Source organism: Microtus oregoni, unplaced genomic scaffold, assembly GCF_018167655.1.
Source record: "Microtus oregoni isolate MIOR12 unplaced genomic scaffold, Mior012 000015F_ref0000493, whole genome shotgun sequence".
Classification (NCBI taxonomy): Eukaryota; Metazoa; Chordata; class Mammalia; order Rodentia; family Cricetidae; genus Microtus; species Microtus oregoni.
The window spans coordinates 28666529-28689370 of record NW_024543074.1 but is presented as its reverse complement, the minus strand read 5'-3'; the positions used below and the strand labels follow the sequence as shown (position 1 = coordinate 28689370).

The 22842-nt window shown below is 49.6% G+C and overlaps 2 protein-coding genes and 1 long non-coding RNA gene across 3 annotated transcripts; 1 reads left to right on the top strand and 2 right to left on the bottom strand.

The window, feature by feature from the left end:
- Positions 1 to 155: 155 nt before the first annotated feature.
- LOC121456213 lies at positions 156 to 3665 on the top strand. The gene is made up of 3 exons (XR_005975615.1): positions 156 to 178; positions 693 to 896; positions 3599 to 3665. It is a non-coding gene; the product is annotated as an uncharacterized LOC121456213 (long non-coding RNA).
- Positions 3666 to 18286: 14621 nt separating this feature from the next.
- Tmem95 (transmembrane protein 95) lies at positions 18287 to 19546 on the bottom strand. The gene is made up of 7 exons (XM_041665776.1): positions 19381 to 19546; positions 19112 to 19168; positions 18891 to 18971; positions 18777 to 18797; positions 18600 to 18680; positions 18424 to 18511; positions 18287 to 18317 (listed from the first exon to the last, which is right to left on the bottom strand). Exons 1-7 carry the CDS (start codon positions 19544 to 19546, stop codon positions 18287 to 18289), a joined length of 525 nt encoding a protein of 174 aa, XP_041521710.1.
- A 121-nt stretch (positions 19547 to 19667) lies between these two features.
- On the bottom strand, positions 19668 to 22452 carry Kctd11 (potassium channel tetramerization domain containing 11). Its single transcript, XM_041665329.1, has one exon. It carries the CDS (start codon positions 21699 to 21701, stop codon positions 21006 to 21008), a length of 696 nt encoding a protein of 231 aa, XP_041521263.1. The 5' UTR covers positions 21702 to 22452; the 3' UTR covers positions 19668 to 21005.
- Positions 22453 to 22842: the final 390 nt, after the last annotated feature.

Here is a 22842-nt window from a genome sequence, read left to right as displayed (position 1 = left end):
CTCCTCCCCCTTGCTGGACAGGTGAGCCTCTAAGGCGGTCGTTAACCTCCCTTCCGTTTGCTTTTCTGCACAGCCTTGGCAGTCTTCCCCACTCTCCCTACATCTCCCGGGCCTGCCCCACATGCTGTAGCTCCCCAAAGACTTCACCGAAGTAGTAGGCACCGTCTACTCGGCCCAGGTATGGATCAAGCAGGACATAGGCACTGTCTTTAGGAGAGAGGCGCTAACAGGCATTTTGTAACTCTTGAAGGGAATCCAAGGGACAGGATGCTTTTGGAACGGAGCCAGGGCAGTGTTTATGTTGCTACAGACGTCAGTTCTGGTCCTGGACCGAGTCGAGAAGTGAGGCTGGGAGCCCTCACTCCCCAGGGGCCTCCTTCCCTCTCACAGACGCTTCCTCTCTAACTCAGCCCTTTGTAGCCTATGTCTGTGCGGCCACATGAATATATGGGCACCATGTGCGTGCGTGTTGGTGCTCACAGATGCCAGAAGAGAGTGTTGGATCCCCTCAAACTGGAGTTACAGGTGGGTGTGAGCCACCGAAGTGGGTGCTGGGAATTGAATGCAGTTCTCTGCAAAGAGCTGCTGAACCGTCTCCCCAGCCTCCTCCCCACCGCACCACTGTTTTGAGACAAGGTCTCACTATGTAGCCCATGCTTAAACTCACAGGGATCTGCATGCTTTTGCCTCAGTACTGGGATGAAAGGTGTAAGCCACCGCACTCGACAGCCAGCTGGGATCTCGAAGAATACTCCAAGGAGGATCAGAGGATCATGCTTGCTCCCTTTTCTTCTGGGGTCCCAGAGGAAGCTTCGCGACTTGAACATCTGACCTGCCTCATGTCCCAAGGAAGGTTAGATGATGAGCATAGCAGCTGTCGTCCTTCCTCTCTAGTGGTAAAAGCCCTTTGTGTACTGGGAAACACACGGTTGTTCCAGCACTGGTGGGAATGGGGGGGGAATCACACTGGAATTCTACACGTACCATTGCTTACTGGTTCTCTTGTCCTCCAACCAGACACGCTGTGATCGCATCTGTCATACACGTACACTGTGGGCTCTGCAGGGTGGGAAATGGGGCTTACTCATCATGGGGTTCTGAGTCCCGAGAACAGCGTAGGCATACAGTGTGTTGGTTGTAAAGCAATGTGTCAGTCTGTCCAATCTGATGGTCTCTGTAGATGATCTGTCACTATTCCCTGCTTTTAAAATGTCATTGGCATTTTTGTTTTCTCCTAGTATACTTAGATAGCGATTCTTTTCTATTTATTCTGTACATTGTGTTATATTTCTCCTATCAACTCAATTTTTATCAGAATTGGAAAATTCTCAGCCAGTATCTATTGTTACCTAGTGACATTTGTAGGTATCTTTTTGTTTGTTTGTTTGTTTGTTTCTTTTGAGACAGGGTTTCTCTGTGTAGCCCTGGTGGTCCTGGAACTCCCTCTGTAGACCAGGCTGGCTTTGAACTCACAGAGATCCCCCTGCCTCTGTCTCCCGAGTACTGGGATTAAAAGCATGCGCCACCACTGCCCTGCTAAGACTTTACATTTTTTAAAGATACCTGCTGGACAGTGGTGGTGCACACCTTTAATCCCAGAACTGAGGAGGCAGAAGCAGGTGAATCTCTGAGTTTGAGGTCAGCCTGGTCTACAGAGGAAGTTCCAGGACAGTCAGGGCTACCCAGAAAAACCTTGTTTCAAAAAAAAAAAAAAGTGAAGTGTTAGTCCAACATATGACTCATGGGTTTGTGGTGAGCCTGTAACAAACCCACTGTGCCATCAGTGGGATAGAAACAGAACCCACAGGATTGGGTACAGCGTATGATACTTGAGAACAACCTTGCTAGTGGTATATATATTTACTATACTATATTTTCATCATTTTTTTGTATCTATATTCTCCTATGTTCTGTTTTGAGGCCAAGTTTCCTTATGTAGCTAGCTTCAAACTTGAGATCCTCTTGCCTTGGCCTATTAAGTGCTGGAATAATAAGTGTGTGTTGCCATGCCCAGTAAACTTTTCTTTATAAGTAGGAATATACTAAAATGACCATATTGCAGGGATGGTGGCATGCCCCTGTAATCTCAGCATTCAGAGACTGGGGTAGGGAAATCTCTCCTTCAGGTCAACCTGGAGCTGTGTAGGAAGATCTGTGGGTGTGGCTTAGTGGTGTCCCTTTATGAGGTCTAACATACATGCAGTACCTGGTAATACGTTTAAACATACAGCTCAATGAGACAGTAACAGTTCACACATCCATCCAGCAGACAATAATCCTGCCAAGTGGAGAACCGAAGGTCTGGAATCCACCTACTCAGGAGGCTGGGGCCGGATCCCAAGGTCAGGGTAGTTCACGGTGAGCCTGGGCAACACAGTGAGACCCTGTCTCAAAGGGAAGTGAGGAAAAGGTAGGGATGTGCTCAATGGAGAGCGCTTGCTGGCTGTGTGAGGTCCTAGGTTCAATCATCACAGCACTAAGAAAATACATATCTCAAAAGCAGCTATTGTTTTGATGGGTTTTTTTTTGTTGGATTAGTGCTGGGATTAAAGGCATGTGCCACCACTGCCCGACTTGATTTCTTTTTTAAATTTTATTTTTTTTGTATGAGTATGGATGTTTTCCTTCCATGTATGTGTATGTGCCACTACTGCGTGCATGTGAAGCTACAGATTGTTGTGAGCCACCATGTGGGTACTGGGAACTAAACCCAGGTCTCCTGAAGGAGCAGCTGCTGCTCCTGAGCCATCTTCCTACATTTAAATCATCACAAACCTCCATAGGCACCAGGCACCCAGGCACTGCACAGACACACACATAGGCAAAACACATATACACATACAATTTAAAAAAGAAAAATCTGTGTTTAAAAAAATGTCTTTTAAGGGGCTAGAGAGATGGTTTAGGAGTTAGGAGGATGCACTGCCGGGCGGTGGTGGCGCAGACCTTTAATCCCAGCACTCGGGAGGCAGAAGCAGGCGGATCTCTGTGAGTTCAAGGCCAGCCTGGTCTACAAGAGCTAGTTCCAGGACAGGCTCCAAAGCTACAGAGAAACCCTGTCTCGAAAAACAAAACAAAACAAAAAACCTGATATTATTGGGCTGAAAAGATGGCTCATCAGTTAAAAGCATTGACTGTTCCTTGCCAGGACCCAGGTTCAGTTCTCAGACCTATGTGGTGGCTGGGATTAAAGGCAGGCACCATTACTCGCCACACACACTTCCCCACACCCCGGACCACAACTTTTGCTATAGTTTTTATGCTGTTGTTACAGTTCCTCTTTCCTTTGGCCTCTGAGGGCCCTGCACACTTGTGGTACCAAAGAGTGTAGACGAAACACTCTTATACATAGAGAGAAATACGATATAAAGTGCATAAATACTCCTCCAATCAAAAACAAGAGGGGGTTGGGGCTGTAGCTCAGTGGATGGAGGACTTGCCGGGTGTTTACCAGGTTCTGGGTTTGACCCCAGTACTGCATAAACAGGACGTGGTAGCATGTGGCTCTAATTCTGTCCCAAAACAACACAAGAAAGAAAGAGACACAAACTATAAACTATAGATCATTTTTGCCAGCTCCTAACTCTCTTATAAATAGAGTTGCAGGGCCAGCAAGATGACCAGAAGATAAAGGAACTGCTACCCGGCCTGAACTCTGAGTTCAGTCCCCAGGACCACACGGAGGGAGGAGATAAACAACTCCGGCAAGTTGTTCTCTGACCTCTGTGCACAAAAAATGCATGAATAAATGTAAAACAAAATCAAATAGCGTTGAGTTGCACCAATTTTATTATTTGCTTTTAGCTTATTTCAGTTCACATGTTTTTGTTGTCATTTTGTTTTGGGGGAAGCAGGGGAATTGAACTTAGGGCCTTAAGCACATTAGGAAGACATTCTGCCTCTGGGCCATAACTCCACCTAAATAATTTAATATCATATAATGTTTGAGTCATCCCTCCAACCTTTAGAATCATATAATGCTTTTAAGAGTTACCTACAGGCAGTGGGGGCACATGTCTTTAATCTCAGCCCTCGGGAGGCAGAAGCAGGAAGATCTGAGTTCGAGAACAGCCTGGTCTACGGAGTGAGTTCCAGGACAGCCAGGGCTACACAGAGAAACCCTGTCTCAAATCAAACAAAAAACAGTAATGCTGAGTGGATGAAAACAGACAACATACATTATGAGTCTGTTTGCATAAGACTTTAGGAAATCCGAACTAGAGGAACAAAAAGAAGGAAGTGCTTCTGAGGAGACAGGGAAACTCAGGGACAGACGGCAGTCACTGCATCGTCTTGATTGCAGTGAAGGCTGCCTTGGTGCACAGACTCATGCTCATCAAGACTTGCCAAGTCGCATACTTTAAATACGGACAGTTTCTACTTTGCTAATTAGACATTAATAAAGGTGTTTTGAAAGGAATCCAATGAACAAAAATAACCCTTTTGTCAGGGTACTAGACTTAAGAAGTCTTATATTAATTGAATGTGGTGGCTCACTCCCATAGTCCCTGCACTCAGGGAAGGAACTGAGGCAGCCGAGCTGAAGCTGGAGGCCAACACCGACTGCAGAGTGAGTTCCAAGTCAGCCTGGTCTGCACAGTAAGACACCACTGCTCTCAACAAAACCGGCCTGATGGCTTTGATGTGTCACTCGGTGGTAGAGCACTACCCTAGCCTGAGCAAAGTCCCGAAACCAACTCCCAGAGCCACAAAAATAAATTCAAAATTTAAATAAAGATAACTTACTGTGAGCCCCTGGGAGATGGCTTAGCAGGCAGAGGTGTTTGAGAGCATACCTGAGCCTGAGTTCAATCCCTGGGACCCATATGAAAAGGCAGGATATTTAGCCTGGATGGGTTTCTGTGAGTTCCAGGCCAGCCAGAGCTAGATAGTGAGATAGTGAGACCCTGTCTTCGTCTTCTTTTTTTTTTTTTTATTTTCGAGACAGGGTTTCTCCATAGCTTTTGATTCCTGTCCTGGAACTAGCTCTTGTAGATCAGGCTGGCCTCGAACTCAGAGAGATCCGCCTGCCTCTGCTTCCCGAGTGCTGGGATTAAAGGCGTGCGCCACCACCGCCCGGCGTGAGACCCTGTCTTAAAGAAAATAAATTTGATTGTAGTGACACACGTGTGTAAACCCCAGCACTCCCTTGGTGGGACGGGAGGCTGAGACAGACTCTCCCAGAAGCTCTTGTAGGATAGTTAGTTAGCCTGGAGAACACAGTGTAGCAGCAAAACCAGAGACTCAACAAGTCGCTGTCTTCTTCCTCCTTCTTCTGTTGTTGTTTTGGTGTTTGTTTGTTTCCAAAGACAGGATTTCTCTGGGTAGCTTTGGAGCCTGTCCTGGAACACACTTTATAGTACTGGCTGTCCTCAAATTCAGAGGTCTGCCTGCCTCTGCCTCCCGAATGCTGGGATTAAAGGCGTGCACCACCACTGCCCAGCTTCGGGACAATACTTCTCTATGTAGCTCTGGCTGTCTTGAAACTCACTCTGTAGACCCAGGCTGGCCTCGAACTCAGTGATCAGCCTGCCTGTGCCTCCCAAGTGCTGGGATTAAAGATGTGTGCCTCCATACCTGGAAAACATATAGTTTTGAGACCAGGTATCACTGACCTCAAACCTGCCTGTGCCTCCCAAGTGCTGGGATTACACGTAAGAGCCAACATGCCTGGCTTCATTTGATGTTTTGGTTCTAATTATACCTTCTTACAGATATATATACGTTTGTTTCTGCTGACTCTCACTTAAGATGAATTGTTTCCTTGTGAGTCTAATGATTCATCCTGAGATGATGTACTATTGATCTTAATCTATAGGAATCACAGGGCCAGGACTTGAGATGTTTTTCTCCAGCAAGACATTTCTTTTGTTTCTGCCAGGAACCAGAGATTACACCCATTACACCCACCCTGAGTCATCTTCCAGGAGTTCCAGGTTACTGTAGCAGCCTCCATCTACCCCACACCTTGAAGTGAAGTTACAAATTTTTATGCAATAACAATACTGTTAGAAATAGAGGCCCCAAGCCTGAATACAATAAACACATGGGAATACGGAAAAATGAATAAGTGTGAATATTCTTTCCTTCCATCCAATCTGGAGATTGAGCCTAAGGCCTCGATGCATGCTAATCAACTCCTCGAGTGAATGTTTTTACTGCACTGTACAAACTACGAAGGCATTGTGGAAGCATGAGTATTGGCTGAGCCCCGGAGGACCAGTTGGATGTTGAAAAGGCATTCCAGACCAAAGAAATGGAGTAAGTTAATGTCCAAAGTGGAGTGATAAATGATTCATTGGGTAAAAGCCCCCTACTGCCAAAGTTGACGACCTTCCTTCAATCCCTGGAATCTACACAATGGAAGGAGTAAGCCAGCTCTTCCAAGTTGTCTGATCTCCACAGGAGTGCTGTGGAGCACACATACACACACGCACACACACACCACAGGAGTGCTGTGGGGCACGCACACACACGCACACACATATACACATACCACAGAGTCCTGTGGAGCACGCATACACATACACATAGCACATTGGGCTGGAGAGATGGCTCAGAGGTTAAGAGCATTGCCTGTTCTTCCAAAGGTCCTGAGTTCAATTCCCAGCAACCACATAGTGGCTCACAACCATCTGTAATGGGGTCTGGTGCCCTCTTCTGGCCTGCAGGCATACACAGAATAAATAAACAAATAAACACATAGCACATTAAGTAACTAAGTAAATAAATGTAACAAAATAAAATGTCCAAGTTTTTGGTGAGAAACACAATGGTTTCGTGAGTTCCTTGAGGGAAAATTGTGTGATTTTCCTCTGAATACTCAATGTCCTCCAAGACCTGGTCATCATGGAGTTTGTCTGGGAATTGAGTTAATACATATGGGACACGTGGGAACATGTAAAGGCAGTCATGGTAAAAGATATCTGGAGCTGGGAGGTAGTGCACGCCTTTAATCCCAGCACTTGAGAGGCAGAGGACGTGGATCTGAGTTCGAGGTCAGTCTGGTTTACAGAGCAAGTTCCTGGACAGCCAGGGCTATACAGAGAAACCCTGTCTCAAAAACAATAGATAGAGCCGGGCGGTGGTGGCGCACGCCTTTAATCCCAGCACTCGGGAGGCAGAGGCAGGCGGATCTCTGTGAGTTCGAGGCCAGCCTGGTCTGCAAGAGCTAGTTCCAGGACAGGAACCAAAAGCTACAGAGAAACCCTGTCTCGAAAAATCAAAAAACAAAAAAAAAAAACAAAAAAAAACAATAGATAGATAGATAGATAGAGAGATATCTGGATGCCCACTGCTATAATCCTGGCACTTGGTTGGTGTACTGTAAATTACCCTGGCATATTGGTACATGCTGCTTACGCTTGTTGAAAGTCTGAGGCTGTGATGGGACACGCCTTGACCCATTACTCGGAGGCAGAAGCAGTTGAATCTCTGTGAGGTTAGGGCCATCCTGCTCTACTTAGCAAGTTTCAGGCTAGCCAGTACTACATACTGAGGCCCTATCTCAAGAAAAGAAAGAACTGGGCATGACGGCACAGGCCCTCAATCCTAGCACTTGTGAGGCAGAGGTAGGTGATTCTCTGAATTTGAGTCCAGCATGGTCTACAGATTGAGTTCCAGGACAGCCAGGGCTACACAGAGAAACTCTGTCTATAAATAAATAAATAAATAAATAAAACATCCTGTCCTTAAGAACATCTGGAGGGCGGCCATCTCCAACAGAAACTAGCAGTTTGTCCCTGGCATAAAACACCTGCAGCAGGAAAGTGACTGAGGAAGTGGGACTCTCAGTGCCGGGACTCTGGCCGACTGCTTCAGCTTCTTCGGGATTTTCTAGTGGGTGCTTGTGAGCCCCTGATTTAACTGCTCTCTTAAACAAGCTACTCCAGTCTCCTCTGTCAGATGTTATAAACTCACGAGTTGATGGCTCGCTGTCTGTCTGCAGCTTCCATCTGTCTGCTACCTGCTACTTCTTCCAATACTTTCCCTGGCTATGTACCTCCCGAGTACACTCATTCAAAACCAAATGTACGGCTGCGTAGATCATTCTTTTCTAGACCAGACAGAGCAATTGGGAGGCAGAGGTAGAAGGATCAGTTCAAGGTGTAGCGAGCTGCATGGAATCACACCTGATGGAGATGTATAATCAACTCCTGCGATGGCTAAGGCCTGACCTATGCTATGATCATGCAATGATTATCAGCTGCCTACATATGCGTGAACCTATGGGCAGTGCCCACCTGGCAGTTCGGGGTTGGCAGCCCATGCCTACTTAAGGGCTGGGAGAGGTTTGCCGGAAGAAAGAGAGAGGAGAAAGGTCAAGGAGAGAGGGAAGAGAGGAGAGAGAAAGTGAATAAAGGTCCTGGAATAAACTGCAGTGAGAAGAGCTCCGGTGGCCGCGTCTTCCTTGCTGGATGAGGTAGAGACGGACAGTTGGTGGCCTCGTACAGGGAACCTCCAAACCTCTCTCCATGGAGCCCAGAACTTGCTGCAGTCAGGGGGTGCACCAAATAATCCTCAAGGTAAAGATTGGGGATCCGCAACAAAAAGCGGGTTTTCCCTGCTCTCGCCGGTAGAAAAAGGGAGAGTGGGGGTAATAGGGCCGCCACCAAAGCGGACGGTTTAAAGTCAGAGCCACGATCAAAGTGGACAGTTTAAGAATGGGATTTTAGAATGGGCGCTTCAACATCACACCTGATTTTTCTGGCTCTTAACGAGCTTTGGAGAAGTTTTTGGCTGAATGTGACACAATTGCTCCTTGGTTTGCCGTCTCTGGCAATCTTAATGTGTCATCCTGGGACAAGCCTGGAGAGATCTGGATTGCCACTGAACAAGGTACGCTAAGGAAGGGAGGTATATTCATGTGGTTTGAATTACCGAGTCCTCCAGAGTTTGCAGTGGAGTGTGAGCAGCTGCGACGCTGCAAACACCGGGACTTGTCTTAGGGCATAGAAGCACAACTGTGGTAAGATCTGCTGGACTGAACATCTGTCCCAGCCTGGGGCAATCGGGGGACTGGGGTCGGGACAGCCGCTCTGCCCCGACCTGAGTCCAAGCGCGACTGGAAAATGGCAGTAGATTGTAGTAAATACCGTAATGTAAGAATGCAACGTCCTCGCTCAGCAGGAAGTAGCCAGAGAGATTGACAACGCCCAAATCCCCTAAAACACAGTTTAAGCGGGGTCCTTTCAGAGCAGAAGCAGGATCAGCTGGGTTGCTAGGGAAGCCAAAGAGGTGCACGAGGGAGAAAGTGTCTTCCATGCACTCAGCTGACAGGAATAAATGAGCCACGGGGGTATGGCAGCTGGGGTATGTTATTAGAGGCAAGTCTATACCCTAGTCTGTCAGACATTTCTATCCATCTGGGGCTGTGTGTGTGACCAGCATTCAATATGACTCATGCAACTAATCTGTCTAAAGAACTGTCTAGCTATCTTTTAGGTAATTGGTCTGGTGAATTCGAAAAACAACTGGAAAAGCTGCGGGTGACGATGGTGACTGCAGATTCCACACGCATGGATACCAGCCTGGCAGAAGAACTATCTTCCTGGATCACTCCATGGATCATCTGAAGGAGTGGGCGGGATAGGAGCCCTAACAAGGCTTAATGGTGCTTGCCTCCCTGGTATGCCTGTGGTGCATAAGGGTTTCACAACATCGAAATGCAGTTATGATCATTCAGGCCTTCACGGCCATTGAAGCAGGACAGTCTCCCCAAGTTTGACTAGAGATGTAAGCGAGCACAGGATGCGAGGCTTGTGCACTGCACTTGAGGTAAGCATACGTCAGCCTCAAGAAGAGCAAGTCTGATGGCATGTGGGTTGGTGTCTAACTCCCACCTCTGTAAAAAGGCACCAGACAGGTCTAGTGTTCTCTGAGTGGATGACACCTGGACAAAGACTAGTACATGTTCCATTTTTAACAGAGATCAGACCTCTACTCTTACCTGGTGCTTTGCAAAACAAAAGGTGGAACTGTAGCGAGCTGCATGGTGTCGTACCTGATGGAGATGTATAATCACCTCCTGAGACGGCTAAGGCCTGACCTATGCGTGATCACGCAATGATCATCAGCTGCCTGCATATGTGTGAACCTATGGGCAGTGCCCACCTGGCAGTTCGGGATTGGCAGCCCATGCCTACTTAATGGCTGGGAGAGGGTTTGCCCGGTGAGAGAGGAGAGAGAGGAAAAAAGGAGAGAGGAAGGAAAGAGAGGGGAAAAGAGAGAAAGTGAATCAAGTCCTGGAATAAACTGCAGTGAGAAGAGCTCCGGTAGTCTCGTCATCCTTGCGGGACGAGGGTGGCCGCAACATCAAGGTCACCCTAGGCTACAGAAATAAGGAAACAAATAGCACTGCAAAGGTTACTGAAGAACAGCCAATCAGAGAGGAGCATCAGGTGAGGTACAGGGATGCTGATGAACAGCCAATCAGAGAGGAGCATCAGGTGCGGTACAGGGATGGGCAGGAGTGTCCATGCGGTCTTTATACCCCATTTCCTCTCAGTACCTTCACATGTTAGCCAAACCCAGTGCCCTCTGGGCAGCGCTGTGCTGCGCTCATGGGGAGGCTCCATTATGTAGACATCATACAGGAATCATACAAACGAGTGTGATACAATCGTCTCTAGCTCCCCTCCCCATCTCAGCAGCTAGGGACTGAGGACAAAAGGCCCAACCATCTGGCAATGGATCCCATGCCCCCTGAGCCTCCTCATCAGCATAACCCCAGGTATGATTGAAAGGGGCTTAACCCTAACAACAGCAAATGTGCTGGGCCCCCCAGCACTCGGGAAATTCCAAAGGTTTTAGGATCTCTGTGGCAGGAACTGGGACAAAGACCAAATATACTTTTCTTATTATATCTCAACATGACAGATGGCGAGGAGGCTGAGAATTGGGGGCATCGTAGCTTGGACTCCTGGCCTAGGTCTTCTACACACCATCAGGCCTCAGCAGGAAACACAGGCAGAGGCTCACCCCCACTTCCATCTTTAGCTTGAGGAGAAAAAAATCCAAGGGATTAGCTTTTTGGTACGCCCTGGCCCCCAGCTCCTTCCCTATTTATCTCTTCCAAATCTCTTCTCTCAGGCTCGTCTTTACCTACAAAGGAGTGTGGGATGTAGGAGGGTGCAGTTTGACCATCCTAACCACCTCAGGAAGCCTCTCCTCCAGGCCAGGATGGGATGGCTTCCTATTAATGTCTTACACCTGGAGACCCAGATTGGGCACCACCCCTTCCCCAACCTGCCTTCCCTGCAGACGCATCTGAGAAGGATGGACGATTTTCCTGCATAGGGTAGAGATCTGGGAAGAGGAACACGAGGGGCGTCTGCATTCTCCCCATTCTGCAGGATTTGGGGCAGGTGACGCGAGGCCCATCCACATGACTCTTGCTCCTGGAACTGCATCAACGCTGCTCTGTTGCAGCCACCTCACCCCTGGCAGTGTCACACCAGGGAAGGGCACTTCAGCATGCTGGCTCACTCCCAAGTTCTGTACAGCTTCGTTTTCCAGCCTGGCCTTATCTCTTGCCAAAAACCCATCCCTAACCCATCCCACCTCTTCCTCTGCATCCCATGTCCTCTGGTTGCTTCCTCCATTGCATCATCATCTTGCCAGGAACCTGCCTCCTCTGATAACAAAGGCTTTGTTTAGTTATCGCATCTAGAGCCTGACTCCTGTGTGATTAGTGCTGCCTAACCTTCGTTGGATGAACGGATGGGACACAGCATCACGTGGTAAGGCCAAGGAGACCAAGTGCTCCTTTGCCAAGAGTGGTCCAGAGGGAGAATTTCCGACCTTCGCCAGTATGTGTTCTCTCCAGTCACTGCCCCTTTCTCAGTTTGATGCTCCTTGGCTCCTCACAGTTGGCTCATCTCTGGCCCTTGTTATCACCCTACTTCCTTCTAGGACCCTGAAGTCCCTTCTCTTTCCGATTTACTTTTGTCTCACTCATTTTTAGAGTCATTGCCCATTACAGTGTGTCCACCTTCTGTTCATAGCCACCGCATTTCTCCCGAGCTTGCAATGGAAATAGGAAGCACCACAAGCTGGGGGGTGGTGGCACACGCCTTTAATTCCAGCATTTGGGAAGCAGAGACAGGTGGATCTCAGTGAGTTCCAGGCCGGCCTGGTCTATAGAGCAAGTTGTAGGACAGGCTCCAAAGCTACAAAGAAGAACAAAACAAAAAAAACCTGTCTTGAAAAAAAAATAGGTGAACGGGACTGGCAAGACGACTCTCATGACCTCAGCTTGATCTATGAAATTCACATAAAAACCCAAACACAGTAGTGTGCATATGTAATCCCAGCACCCCAGAGTAAAGTCCAGCACTCCTGGAGTGAAATCCAGCACCCCTAGAGTGAAATCCAATACCCCTAGAGTGAAATCCAACACCCCCAGAGTGAAATGGAAGCAGAGAGGAGAATCCACCTGGAAGCCCAAGTGTCACCCAGCCTGGAGTACGCCAGGTGGCAGTGCCAAGAGAGACTGCCTCAACAAGATGGAAGAGGAAACCAGACTCTCGAAAGCCCTCCTCTGCTCTCATGACGCTCACAAAGAGCATAATACCAAAAATAGAGGGCAATAGAGGGTGCCACCCAGAAGCTGGCCTCTGGCCTCTGTACATGCCTGTGTACACCCCCACACACATTAGCGTGCACACACCACTCACACATGCGAGTGGAAAAGCAGCACAGCCTCTTGTGCACCCCACTCATGAATTGCTTCATGAGTGTGTATATCACAAGGGCTTAAGAAGGCCCGAAGCCATTAAGGATGTCTCCTGGTGTTACCTACGTGTCAGGCATGATGGAAATGGAGACTGTAAGCCCTTCTGGGGTAGCTCATAGGAAACACATGATCGAGAGAGGTTAATAAAGACCAGCAAGTCAGGCTGTTCTCGGGATCCACCGAGACCGGCCTGGCTTACTACAGCCACAGCAATGGCTGATGTTACTCAGAAAGCCTCTTCCCGGAAGGTGTCCACGTCATCCAAAACTTGGGGACCTTGCTTGGCAGTCATGTAACTGCGAGCAATTTGGGAACCAACAAGGCCACCAAACCCTCAGCAGGGATAGCTCTGATTTCACTATGATGCTGGCAAGAGCGGAGCTCCTAGAGGTCATTCTGCACCTCCCACTGTTACACGAAGACTAGGATGTCCCCTCTGAGTCTGTATGCCTCCAGCAGCTCTTGGGGCAGGCCTGCTCTGTTGTCATCAGAGAAGGTGGTCAGCAAAACCAGCACATCCAGTCTCTTCTGAAAATCTTGTCTTGCCCTACCAACTCTGTCCTGCTTTCCTCACTGACTTTGACCTCCACTCCTCAGGTTGTGTATCTTGTCAGAATACAATATTTCCAGTAGCTTTGAAAAAATACTACAAACACATACACACACAAATAGACATCCACTATCAAGCCAGAAGTGGTGGTCATACGTGTAGTACCAGCAGGAAAATCAGGAGTTCAAGATCATCCTTAGCTACACAGTAAGTTTAAGACCAGCCAGGGCAATATGAAGTCCTGTTTCAACTCTTTCCCTCTCTCCTCACCTTTCCCCCAGAAGCCACGCACCACCTTGACTTGACAGATGCCATAGCTGCGAGACACCTGAGGAAGAAATCTACTCTCCTAGGGTAACTCAGAGGCAGTGTTGCTGAAGTGTTACCTGAGCCAGACCAGGACACTTCTGATGGAGGGACAGACCTGGACAAAGGTAGAAAGGAAAGGTGTTTAGGAAACCTGAGTGACTCAACCTGGCTGTGAGGAGAGGTATAAGGCAGACAGCCGCGGGAGACAGCGCTCTAACCAAGTACGAGGGAGGTCACTCGGTTGCTGATGAGGAGAGAGCTTGTAGCATTAGGAAGAGGACGGACAAGGATGTGTGGTGGGCTTTGCGTGGGAGTGTGAGAGCGACCCTGAAGGAGCACTGGGGGTCTCAGGGAGGGAGGTTTGTTTGGACATGTGGAGTCTGAGATGCTCCCGAGCACAGCAGTGGAAATTCCAGTTAGGTCTGCATTTAGAAAGCTCTGGCCTGAGATGAGACAAGTGCAAGCTGCTGATGGAGAAGCCTTGGAAGCCAGGGTAAACAAGTGAGGTGTGCGATCCGCAGGCAGGGAAGACACAGGGAACGTCTTCAGTGGGTACGTTTGTGAGACAGGATCTTATGTGTGCTAGGCTGACCTTGATCTTGCTGTGTACCTGAAGATGACATTGAATTTCTGATCCTCTTGTCTCTGCCTCCCCAGTGCAAGGAATGCAGACCTATGCTATACCGTGTGTGTGTGTGTGTGTGTGTGTGTGTGTGTGTGTGTGTACTCAGGTCTTGTCAGGTAAGTGTTCCACCACTGAACCACATCACCAGCCTTAGTATGGTTGGTTGATAGGAATAGGAATAGAACAATGGACTCAGTTATGATAAGCAAGCGTCCTAACAGTAAACCACACAATCATTTTCACCCTTCTCATTTAAAAAAAAATATTTCTATTTTATGTGCATTGGTGTTTTGCCTGCAGATGTTTTGCACACAGGCTGTGTGTGGCTATCAGATCCCCTGAGACTGGAGTCACAATTGTGAGCTGCCATGTTGGGGCTGGGAATTAAAGGCATATTGCCACCACCACCCAGTTCCTTCTTAATTTTTGCTTTTTACACTTTTGATGTTATGTGTGTATGCACATGTGTACCATATACATACAGGAATCTGGAGTTCTGAAGAAGCGTGGCCCCCCAAAACTGTGGTTACAGACGGTTGCCAGTGCTGGGAACCAAGGCCTGGTCCTCTGTAAGAGCAACAAGCATTCTTAAGCACTGAGCCATTTCTCTAGATCCTGCTTTGTTTTGTTTTTGAAAACTGGGTCTCAGGGTCTCCTGGAGTCCAGATCGGCCTTGAACTTAATATGCAACCAAGAATGACCTTGAACTTAATATGCAACCAAGAATGACCTTGAACTCTGATTCTCCAGCTTCCACATCCCAAGTGTTAGGGTTATAGCAGCAGACACCATACACCGTTCCTTTAAAAAGATCTGTTTATTAATTATGCATATAGTGCATGTCTGCGTGTATGCCTGCACTTCAGAAGAGGGCACCAGATCCTACTACAGATGGTTGTGAGCAGCCATGTGGGTGCTGGGAACTGAACTCAGGACCTCTGGAAGAGCAACCAACGCTCTCAACCGCTGAGCTGTCTCTCCAGCTTCCACATGTAGCACACGTTCTATTTGGTATTAATAATAATAAAAACCCAAAGTAGGGGTCAATGCTGAAGATCAGAGAAGCAGCAGCCGCCTCTAGAAAGACATTTTACCTCTACCAATGCTCAGACCGAAAGCGCGATCCTGTCCTCAGACTGCATCTTCAGCATCTTCAGACTGCATCTGTCTCCGCCAAACCTCAGACTGCATTGAGCTCCTGTCCCCACCCCTCCTAGTGCTGGAACTGGAGGTGTGTGATCCCAAGCACTGGGATCACCCTTGTGTGAGCTCTGTATCTTTTTTGGACAGATTCAGTCTCGTGTAGTCTGGGGTGACCTTGAACTAACAGAGATCCCTCTGCCTCTGTCTCCTGGGATTAAAAGTGTGTACCACCATTCCCTGGCTTCTAGTGGCTTAGCTCTGCACTCTGATCTTCAGGTAAGCTTTATTTGTTAAAACACAAACAAAATATTGCTACACCCACAGTTCTTTTCCTATTTAAAAGCAGATAATTTAAAAAATTCTATTCATTTTTTACATTTTGACACCTTTGCAGTCAGAGAGAATTTTAGCTACAGGCAGGCCATAGCTTAATCGAGAGGTGGTTTTTCTCTTAACACACAGTAATAGCATATAATGATGGCTTCACAAATCTGTTAAGATTTTGTTTTCATTTTATGTATATGAATGTTTTTCCAGCATGTAGGTATGTGTACCATACACGTCCCTGGGGTCCACAGAGGCCACAAGAAGGTACTGGACCCCTTATTCCTGGAGTTTTAGACAGCTGTTGCTGCCATGTGGGTGCTAGGAACAGAACCTGGGTCCTCTGCAAGAGCTCTTCACAGCTGAGCCGTCTCTCATCCCTGATATCATACAATTAACGGAATACAATAGTGCTTAGATTAAAGGAATGCTGCAGTCAAAACAAACCCATACAAAATGCTGCTGAAGCTGCGACATCTGCCTCTAATCCCAGCTACACAAGACTGTGTCAAAAGCAACATAAAAGGAAAAGGCGCAGGGAGTGGAAATAAGTCACCAAGGCCCAGTCAGAGCAGACCAAGGATTTGAAGTCAAGCAGCCCAACTCCAAAACCCAACTTCATCACATGCTTGAGAAACGTGGAGCTTGGGGAGGGACCCACGTGGCCACTGAGAATGAACTGGGCCTAGAAGGAGCCTTCACAACAGATGGAACATGCAGGAGACTAAGGTCCACTGGGCTGGAGACCACCACAGGGGAAGGGGGCAGACAGGATAGATCCTGGAACGATGGGTGGTATTGTGGATCAGGAGAACGGGAACAACTCTAAAATGTTGATCCCCGAAGTGGAGGCTGAGCAGAGCAGGGGACATGGCAGCTGCCATCCAGAGAACTGTACCTCCCCTGAGGTAAGGACATCATGGGGCTTCTCATACCTTCTTGAGTAGTGATGCTACCTGGTACCTGGCAGGTATTCACTATTGTCCAAATAATGGATGAGTTTCCCTATGATCTGTGATTTTATATGACCTATGGCTCTCATATTTTCATGTATAAGGTGAAGGATTGTCTGGAATGTGTAAAACAAGCAGGGCCGGATGGCGGTGCTGCATTCTATAATCTCAGCACTTAGGAGGAAGAGGCAGGAAGGTCAGAGGCTCAAGGTCATCCTCAGCATCATAGTAAGTTGGAGGCCAAGCTAAGCTGACAGACCCTGTCTCAAAAACAAAAGGCAGCAGAGATGGCTCAGCAGGTTAAGGAGCTTGCCATTATAATGATCTGAGTTCAGTCCCTGGGACCCTCGTGGTAGAAGGAAAACCGACTCCAGCCAATTGTTTTCTGACCTCCACATGTGTGCTGTGGTCCACACAAGCCTACACACATGATAACCAAACAAACAAAATCTAAAAACAAAATTTAGGGCAGGACATGATGGTGCGCACCTTTAATCTCAGCATTTGGGTGGCAGAGGCAGGTGGATCTCTGTGAGTTCAAGGTCACCCTGATCTACAAATCAAGTTCCAGGAGAGTCAGAGCTGTTACACAGAGAAACCCCCAGAGCGCATCTCTTTCCGTCCCTAGGCAACGCTAGGACAACGGTCCTCCCCTGGCTGTAGATCATGTTAACCAAGGCTTCGTGTGGTCCACTTCACTCATGTTCGGGGAGGGACAGAAGCACGAGCTGTTTGGAAACTGTCCAGATAACCCCAGATGTGCTATCTGAGAACACTTGCCCTCAGCTTGAAAACTAGCTGAATGCTAGCACCTCATCTGGGCATCAGTGCTTATATCAGGAGTGGCTGGCGACAGGCCGCTCTTCATTTTCCATCCCTTGTCAGCCTAACCCAAGTCCCTAGTACACAGAGGCCCGGCACGCGGTTTTCTCCACCATAAATTGTTGACATTAGGGCAGGATTTTCCTGTGTGTCCTAGGATGTTTAGTAGCCGCCTAAGTCTCCACCCAGTAGATGCCAGGAACACATCCCCAATCAAAACAGAACTGTTTCCAGACATTACTAAATAGCGGAGGGGAGGGGACCCCTAATTGGAATTCCTAAGAATCTCCATTCTCTCGCCTGCCCAAGTTGCAGAGAGAGGCCAGGCACAGTCGGAAGGCATGGCACACCAAATTTAGTTGGGCCCGGCAGGAGCGGAGGCCAGGCCTGCACAGGATTAACACAATGGAGGGACTGCATGCCAGCGGGCTGACTGATGTGGTCTCACCCCAGAGGGAGTGAGTTTTCCAGAACTCTCCTTCCCGGATTTGCGATCAGTCATTGGAGGGCCTAGAGCAGCATCTACAGGCCAACAGTCCCCCGCTTTCCGGGAATGGTGGGGAGGGATTCTTTCCTTCTGTAGATAATTTCCTGGCATCATCCACTGCTCTCTGATTGGTGGAGTGAAGAGGAGGAGGAACTTTGCAGCTGTGGGTGCTTGGGTTCCTGGAGGCATCTGACACTAATATTGACTACAAAGGTCTGAATTTTAGGATCTGAGGCTTTGGGGCTGGGTCTAAAAGGTGGCTTGTTCCCACCTTAGCGATGTAGAACTCGTGGGCACAAATTCCTTAGAGCTGGGGCTGGGAAAGCTGCCAGCATCTTCACAAATCTTTCGCTTGCAGGTGGCGGTACCTGAAAGAAGACAGGATGGGAGACCCAGAAGGAAGCGGGGAAGGGGCTTGGGAGGAAGGAGAAAGGGACGGATTCCGGCATTCTTCCGATTATTCCCGCAACTCACTCTACGTGGAGGCTCACAACACCCAAAAGCAGGACAATTTCGAAGATCGATAAGAGCAGAATCTTAGCGTCCCACAGATCGTGACTTCCTGCAAGGAACCCAGGATGCTGTGGATGTTCCCGCAGATCACACCAGGGCACCTAAGGGGTCTGAGGAGGAGGGTAAGGAGTAAGAACCTGGGAAGCAGCGCTTTCGGGGCCAACAAGACACCTCCTTGCCCTCGCAGGTGGAGCAGTTGTACAGGATGGTGCTGCCCCCTGCAGGAGACAATAGGAGCAGCGCTGGCGAGCGAAGCCAGGGCCTCCACCCTTCCAGCCACCCAACTTCTTCCGGCTTATTACCCTTTTACTCACAGCAGACAGGAGCACAGAGAGCTGAAATGACAAAGAGGGGTGGCTGACCTATTCGATCACACTCCACTTGGCTACAAATCCTAGGTACCTTCTTGATGCTTTCCCCATCAATACCTTCCCTGGTGTACTGGGGGATCTTGGTCTTCTGAAGCCATTGCCAATATGTAGGAAGCGAGGAGATGGATCCTTTTATCTCTGGAGAGGCACAGCACGGCTATATCGTCCTAGGCTTCAGCGGTGCTGCCTTCCACGCCCCCTTCCCTGAGCAGCCCGTCTTTACCTGCCCCACCCCCATCCTCCGTTGGGTCTTCCTAGGTCCCAACCCCTGACCTCACCCATGACCCTCAGGACTCTGTGAGTCTTCTCCGTGATTTTGTTCATGGTCACCTCATCTGTGGAGACGGGCAAGAACGAGCTATTCTCTCAGTAGGCTCTGGAGTCTGTTTTTCCTACTTCCTAGGACACAAACTTCTTCCAGAGGGAGAAGCCAGTGTGTCCAGAGGGGGCAGCATTGACTGAAGGACACAGCTAGGATCTCACAGGCTACCCCTTTTTAGGGTAGACGGGTGGCTGTCGCAGGGCTAACTTGTGTGTCTTATATTACCTAAGGCAAAGGCTGAGAAATCCGGGGAAGCCCATTCCTTCCAAGGCGTCTCCATCTGGCTACTGAGCTGAGCCAGGCGGCTTGGCAAGGCATGAGCCGGGAGGCGACAAAAGATACAAGCCTTGGCAGCGGCCAGGAAAACCCCAAGCAGTGCCAACACCCACATGGGGCCTGCTGGAGGATGGGTGGGAACTGGACCCCCTTGGACCAGAGAAGACCCAGAATGTTCTGAGGTTCTAGACTGATCTAGAACAATGCCATTGTTTCACCCCTTGGCTCCGGCAAAGCTGCCCCTGGAACTGGAGGCTGAAAGGCATCTCTAGTAGGGAATAAAGGGAGACATCAGGGTTTTCTGTTGCAAGGGGACAGTGGTCTTGACACAACTGTGGTTTTGAAAGCAATTTTATTTCTCTTCTTTTAAGTCACAGTGATAGATGAATCCCAGCGAAGATGATGCGTGTGTGTGCCCCATCCACTCGGGAACTCAGAAATGCTAGCCCCTTCTATATCCTCTCCATTCTCCTCCCTCTTTGTCTCCTGTCTGCCCAGGACAGCCTTAGGCCTTACCCGGCTATTTCCTAGCAACAGACTCATGGTTGTCTCAGCAACCAAGAGCTCCCGGAGGTCTCAGAGGCCCAGCTAAGCCCAGTGGCTTTTACCTCTCATAGGGAGGGCCCAGTGAGTCAAACTCAAAAGAGCCCCTCCTGCCTACGTGGTGGTGTGGGCATAAACACACAAGCAAACACACACACACCCTATGATTAAACTAAATCTCAATCTGCTCTCACACATACCACAGATATACCTGAGCCTGGAGAGTTGCTAAGCAACCCCAAACAGGCCTGGACATGCCAAGATCGCGGAAGGACCATCACATAAATGCAGGAGTCGGCAACACGAATGGGAATCAAGATGCCAGGGACCCAAGCATCAGTCAGATACGTTGGCCGTCACACACACACACACACACGAAAGAAGCCCAGGGTATGAAAAAATACTACCATCTTTCCCCATGTCCAGCCCCACTTACAGAGAGCACCCTCTAAAACAATTCCAGAAGGGCGCTCTAGCCCCCGTGCTGACAGGGATTTTCCTAGGATGAAGGAACCTAGGATGAAGTTTCTATTTTTCAATCTCCCACAGTAGGTGGCTTGGGACACAGAAAGAAATCTCCCAGACATCCTAGCCTCTTAATGGTCATGGTGGGATAAGTAAGTGCCCAGCTCCAGGAGGGGAAGTCACAGTCTAGCCGGCAGACCATATCTGACAATTCAAAGTACGTCTTTCCGCCTAGTGCTCAAACCTCCAGAGTGCTAAGTGTAGCCCGGGCAAAGAGGTGCTTCTTACTTTCCCACACCCCTGAATACAGAGGACCCATCCTCAAGCAAGAACGGGCTCAAGAATCCGAGGATGCTTTCCCAGGATAAGCCCCAGCGTAGATCTTCTGGACCACTTGAGTCCTGGGAGTCGGAGCAGCTCGATTTGGGAATCCCAGTCAGGTGTGGTGGGATCCCTGACTCTCATAGCTCCTACCCCAGGACTTAGAAGAAGGCTTCGGGAGAGCCATCAGCCCCTTGCCTAATGCGTTCCTCTCCCTCTCCGCAGTCAAGTGAAGGGTAGCATTCTCAGTGGCGGACAAAGCGTAAAGATCTAGAGTTCAGCAGGTCTTCGGGGTCTGGGAAGACAGAGTCCAGGCGGAAGCCATGTTCCAGAGCCACCCTCAGCACCTCCTCCAGGAAGGCAGGTGTGTTCGCCACCTCCCGCCGATTTTCTGGCCCCCCAGCCCACAGTGGTTGCAGCCCCAATCTTTCATACTCCACTTCAGGAAGTTCCCGGGGGCGAGAGGCCCACTCTAGACGAAAATGTGGACCACTCTCTGCCCTGTCCCCACTTACACCAAATCGGTTGCGCATGGCACCCAGACACTCAGGGTCAGTACAGAAGAGGTTGGCTCGGAAGGTGTCCACCTGGACAGAGCTCAACTCATAGTGGTGTGGGCCCCTTCGAGCAGAGAAGTGCACCAGACGAGGGTTGACATCTACGTCTGCATGGAGCAGGGCAGCTCTGGGTGCTGGGGTGCCCCGAGAAGCTTCCAATTCCCGCAGGGCATCCAGGAGGGGCCGGATCTGGTAGAAGTCAGCTTCTGCCTTAAGAAGTGCAGTTTCTCCATATCCACGGGGCAGGTCCAGACGGCCCAGTCGCAGGAAATTGAGGATGTGCCGGAAAGCCTTGCCATCTCTGTCGATGAAGTAATGGCCATCTCCTTGCGGGTTGAGATTGGCTGGCATAAGGGTGTCAGCCCTAAACATGGCCCCCAGCATAGAGTCTGGGAAGCGTGTCAGGGTCTCCAATGTAGTGGAATATAGTGTTCCCCCCACATTTAGGGTCACGGGGCCCCCAAAAGAAGGGGGTGAAGAAGACACAGGAGGGGGGGAAATTTTGGGAACTGTAGGAGACAGGCAAGGAGAAGAAAAAGGCAGAACCTCCCGGGTTTGGGAAGAATTGGATGGAAACGTTTAGGCTCGCTATGTTGGAGGCAGAGGTTGGAGAATAAGACAGCAAAGTTTGTAGCTCACCCTAGCTACCTTGGTGGCGATTGGGGGCTTCAGGACACAGAAATTCCCGAAAGGATGAAAGAATCGACGAAAAGAAGAGAAGGCAGGATCAGGGAGCTTTTGGTCCAGACGATTCTGATTCTGCTTGGTCAGCGATTCCCTTCTGTTCTTCAGACAGTGGGTTTCCGGAATTCAACCAGCAGGTGACGGTGGCGAGCACCGGCTAGACTCAAAGGGCTCAACTTTTGAGTTTCTTAGTAGATAGCTTTTGCAGTAGGCGAGTGAGTCCACGCCGGGTTCCGACGACCTTCCCAGAGGCCCGACCAGGCTTAGGGGCGCGGATCCCTACAGATGGAAGCGCAACTGATGGGAGCCGGTGACGAGCCGTTCTGTACGGCTGGAGAGAGACGATGCTCTCCCGGTCAGAGCTGAGTGTCCCAGGACTCTGTTGGCAACAGCCGGAGTCTCGGGACTTGGGCGTTACCGCCTTCCTGGGTTGTCGCAGCAGCAACTGAGGTCCTCTCCACCCCCCAGGAAGTGGTCTAAGGGCAGCGGTCAGTGGCCCTTTAAGCGACAGCCCCGCCTCCTAGCGTCCCGCCCTCCGCCCCCGTGCGCCGGCAGGGCCCTGCTGGGGGTGGGAGCTGGGACTCGCCGACGGGAGAGACGGGGCGGACGGGCTGGACCAGCCGATGCGAGCGGGGGAGGGATGATTCACAGGCGTCTCTACGGACGTGGCGGCGAAGGTGCAGCGTTCCCTGCAGGTGTGCATGACCTCACTGTACAACTTGGTCGGAGCAAGATCTCCAGTCCTTTCCTTCTGAGAAAACCCAGACCTCGGGGTTGGATCCCGGTTGGGAACTCCCGAGGGGGCGGGTGCTGAGCCATCGCATTCCAGGGATGCCTTTGG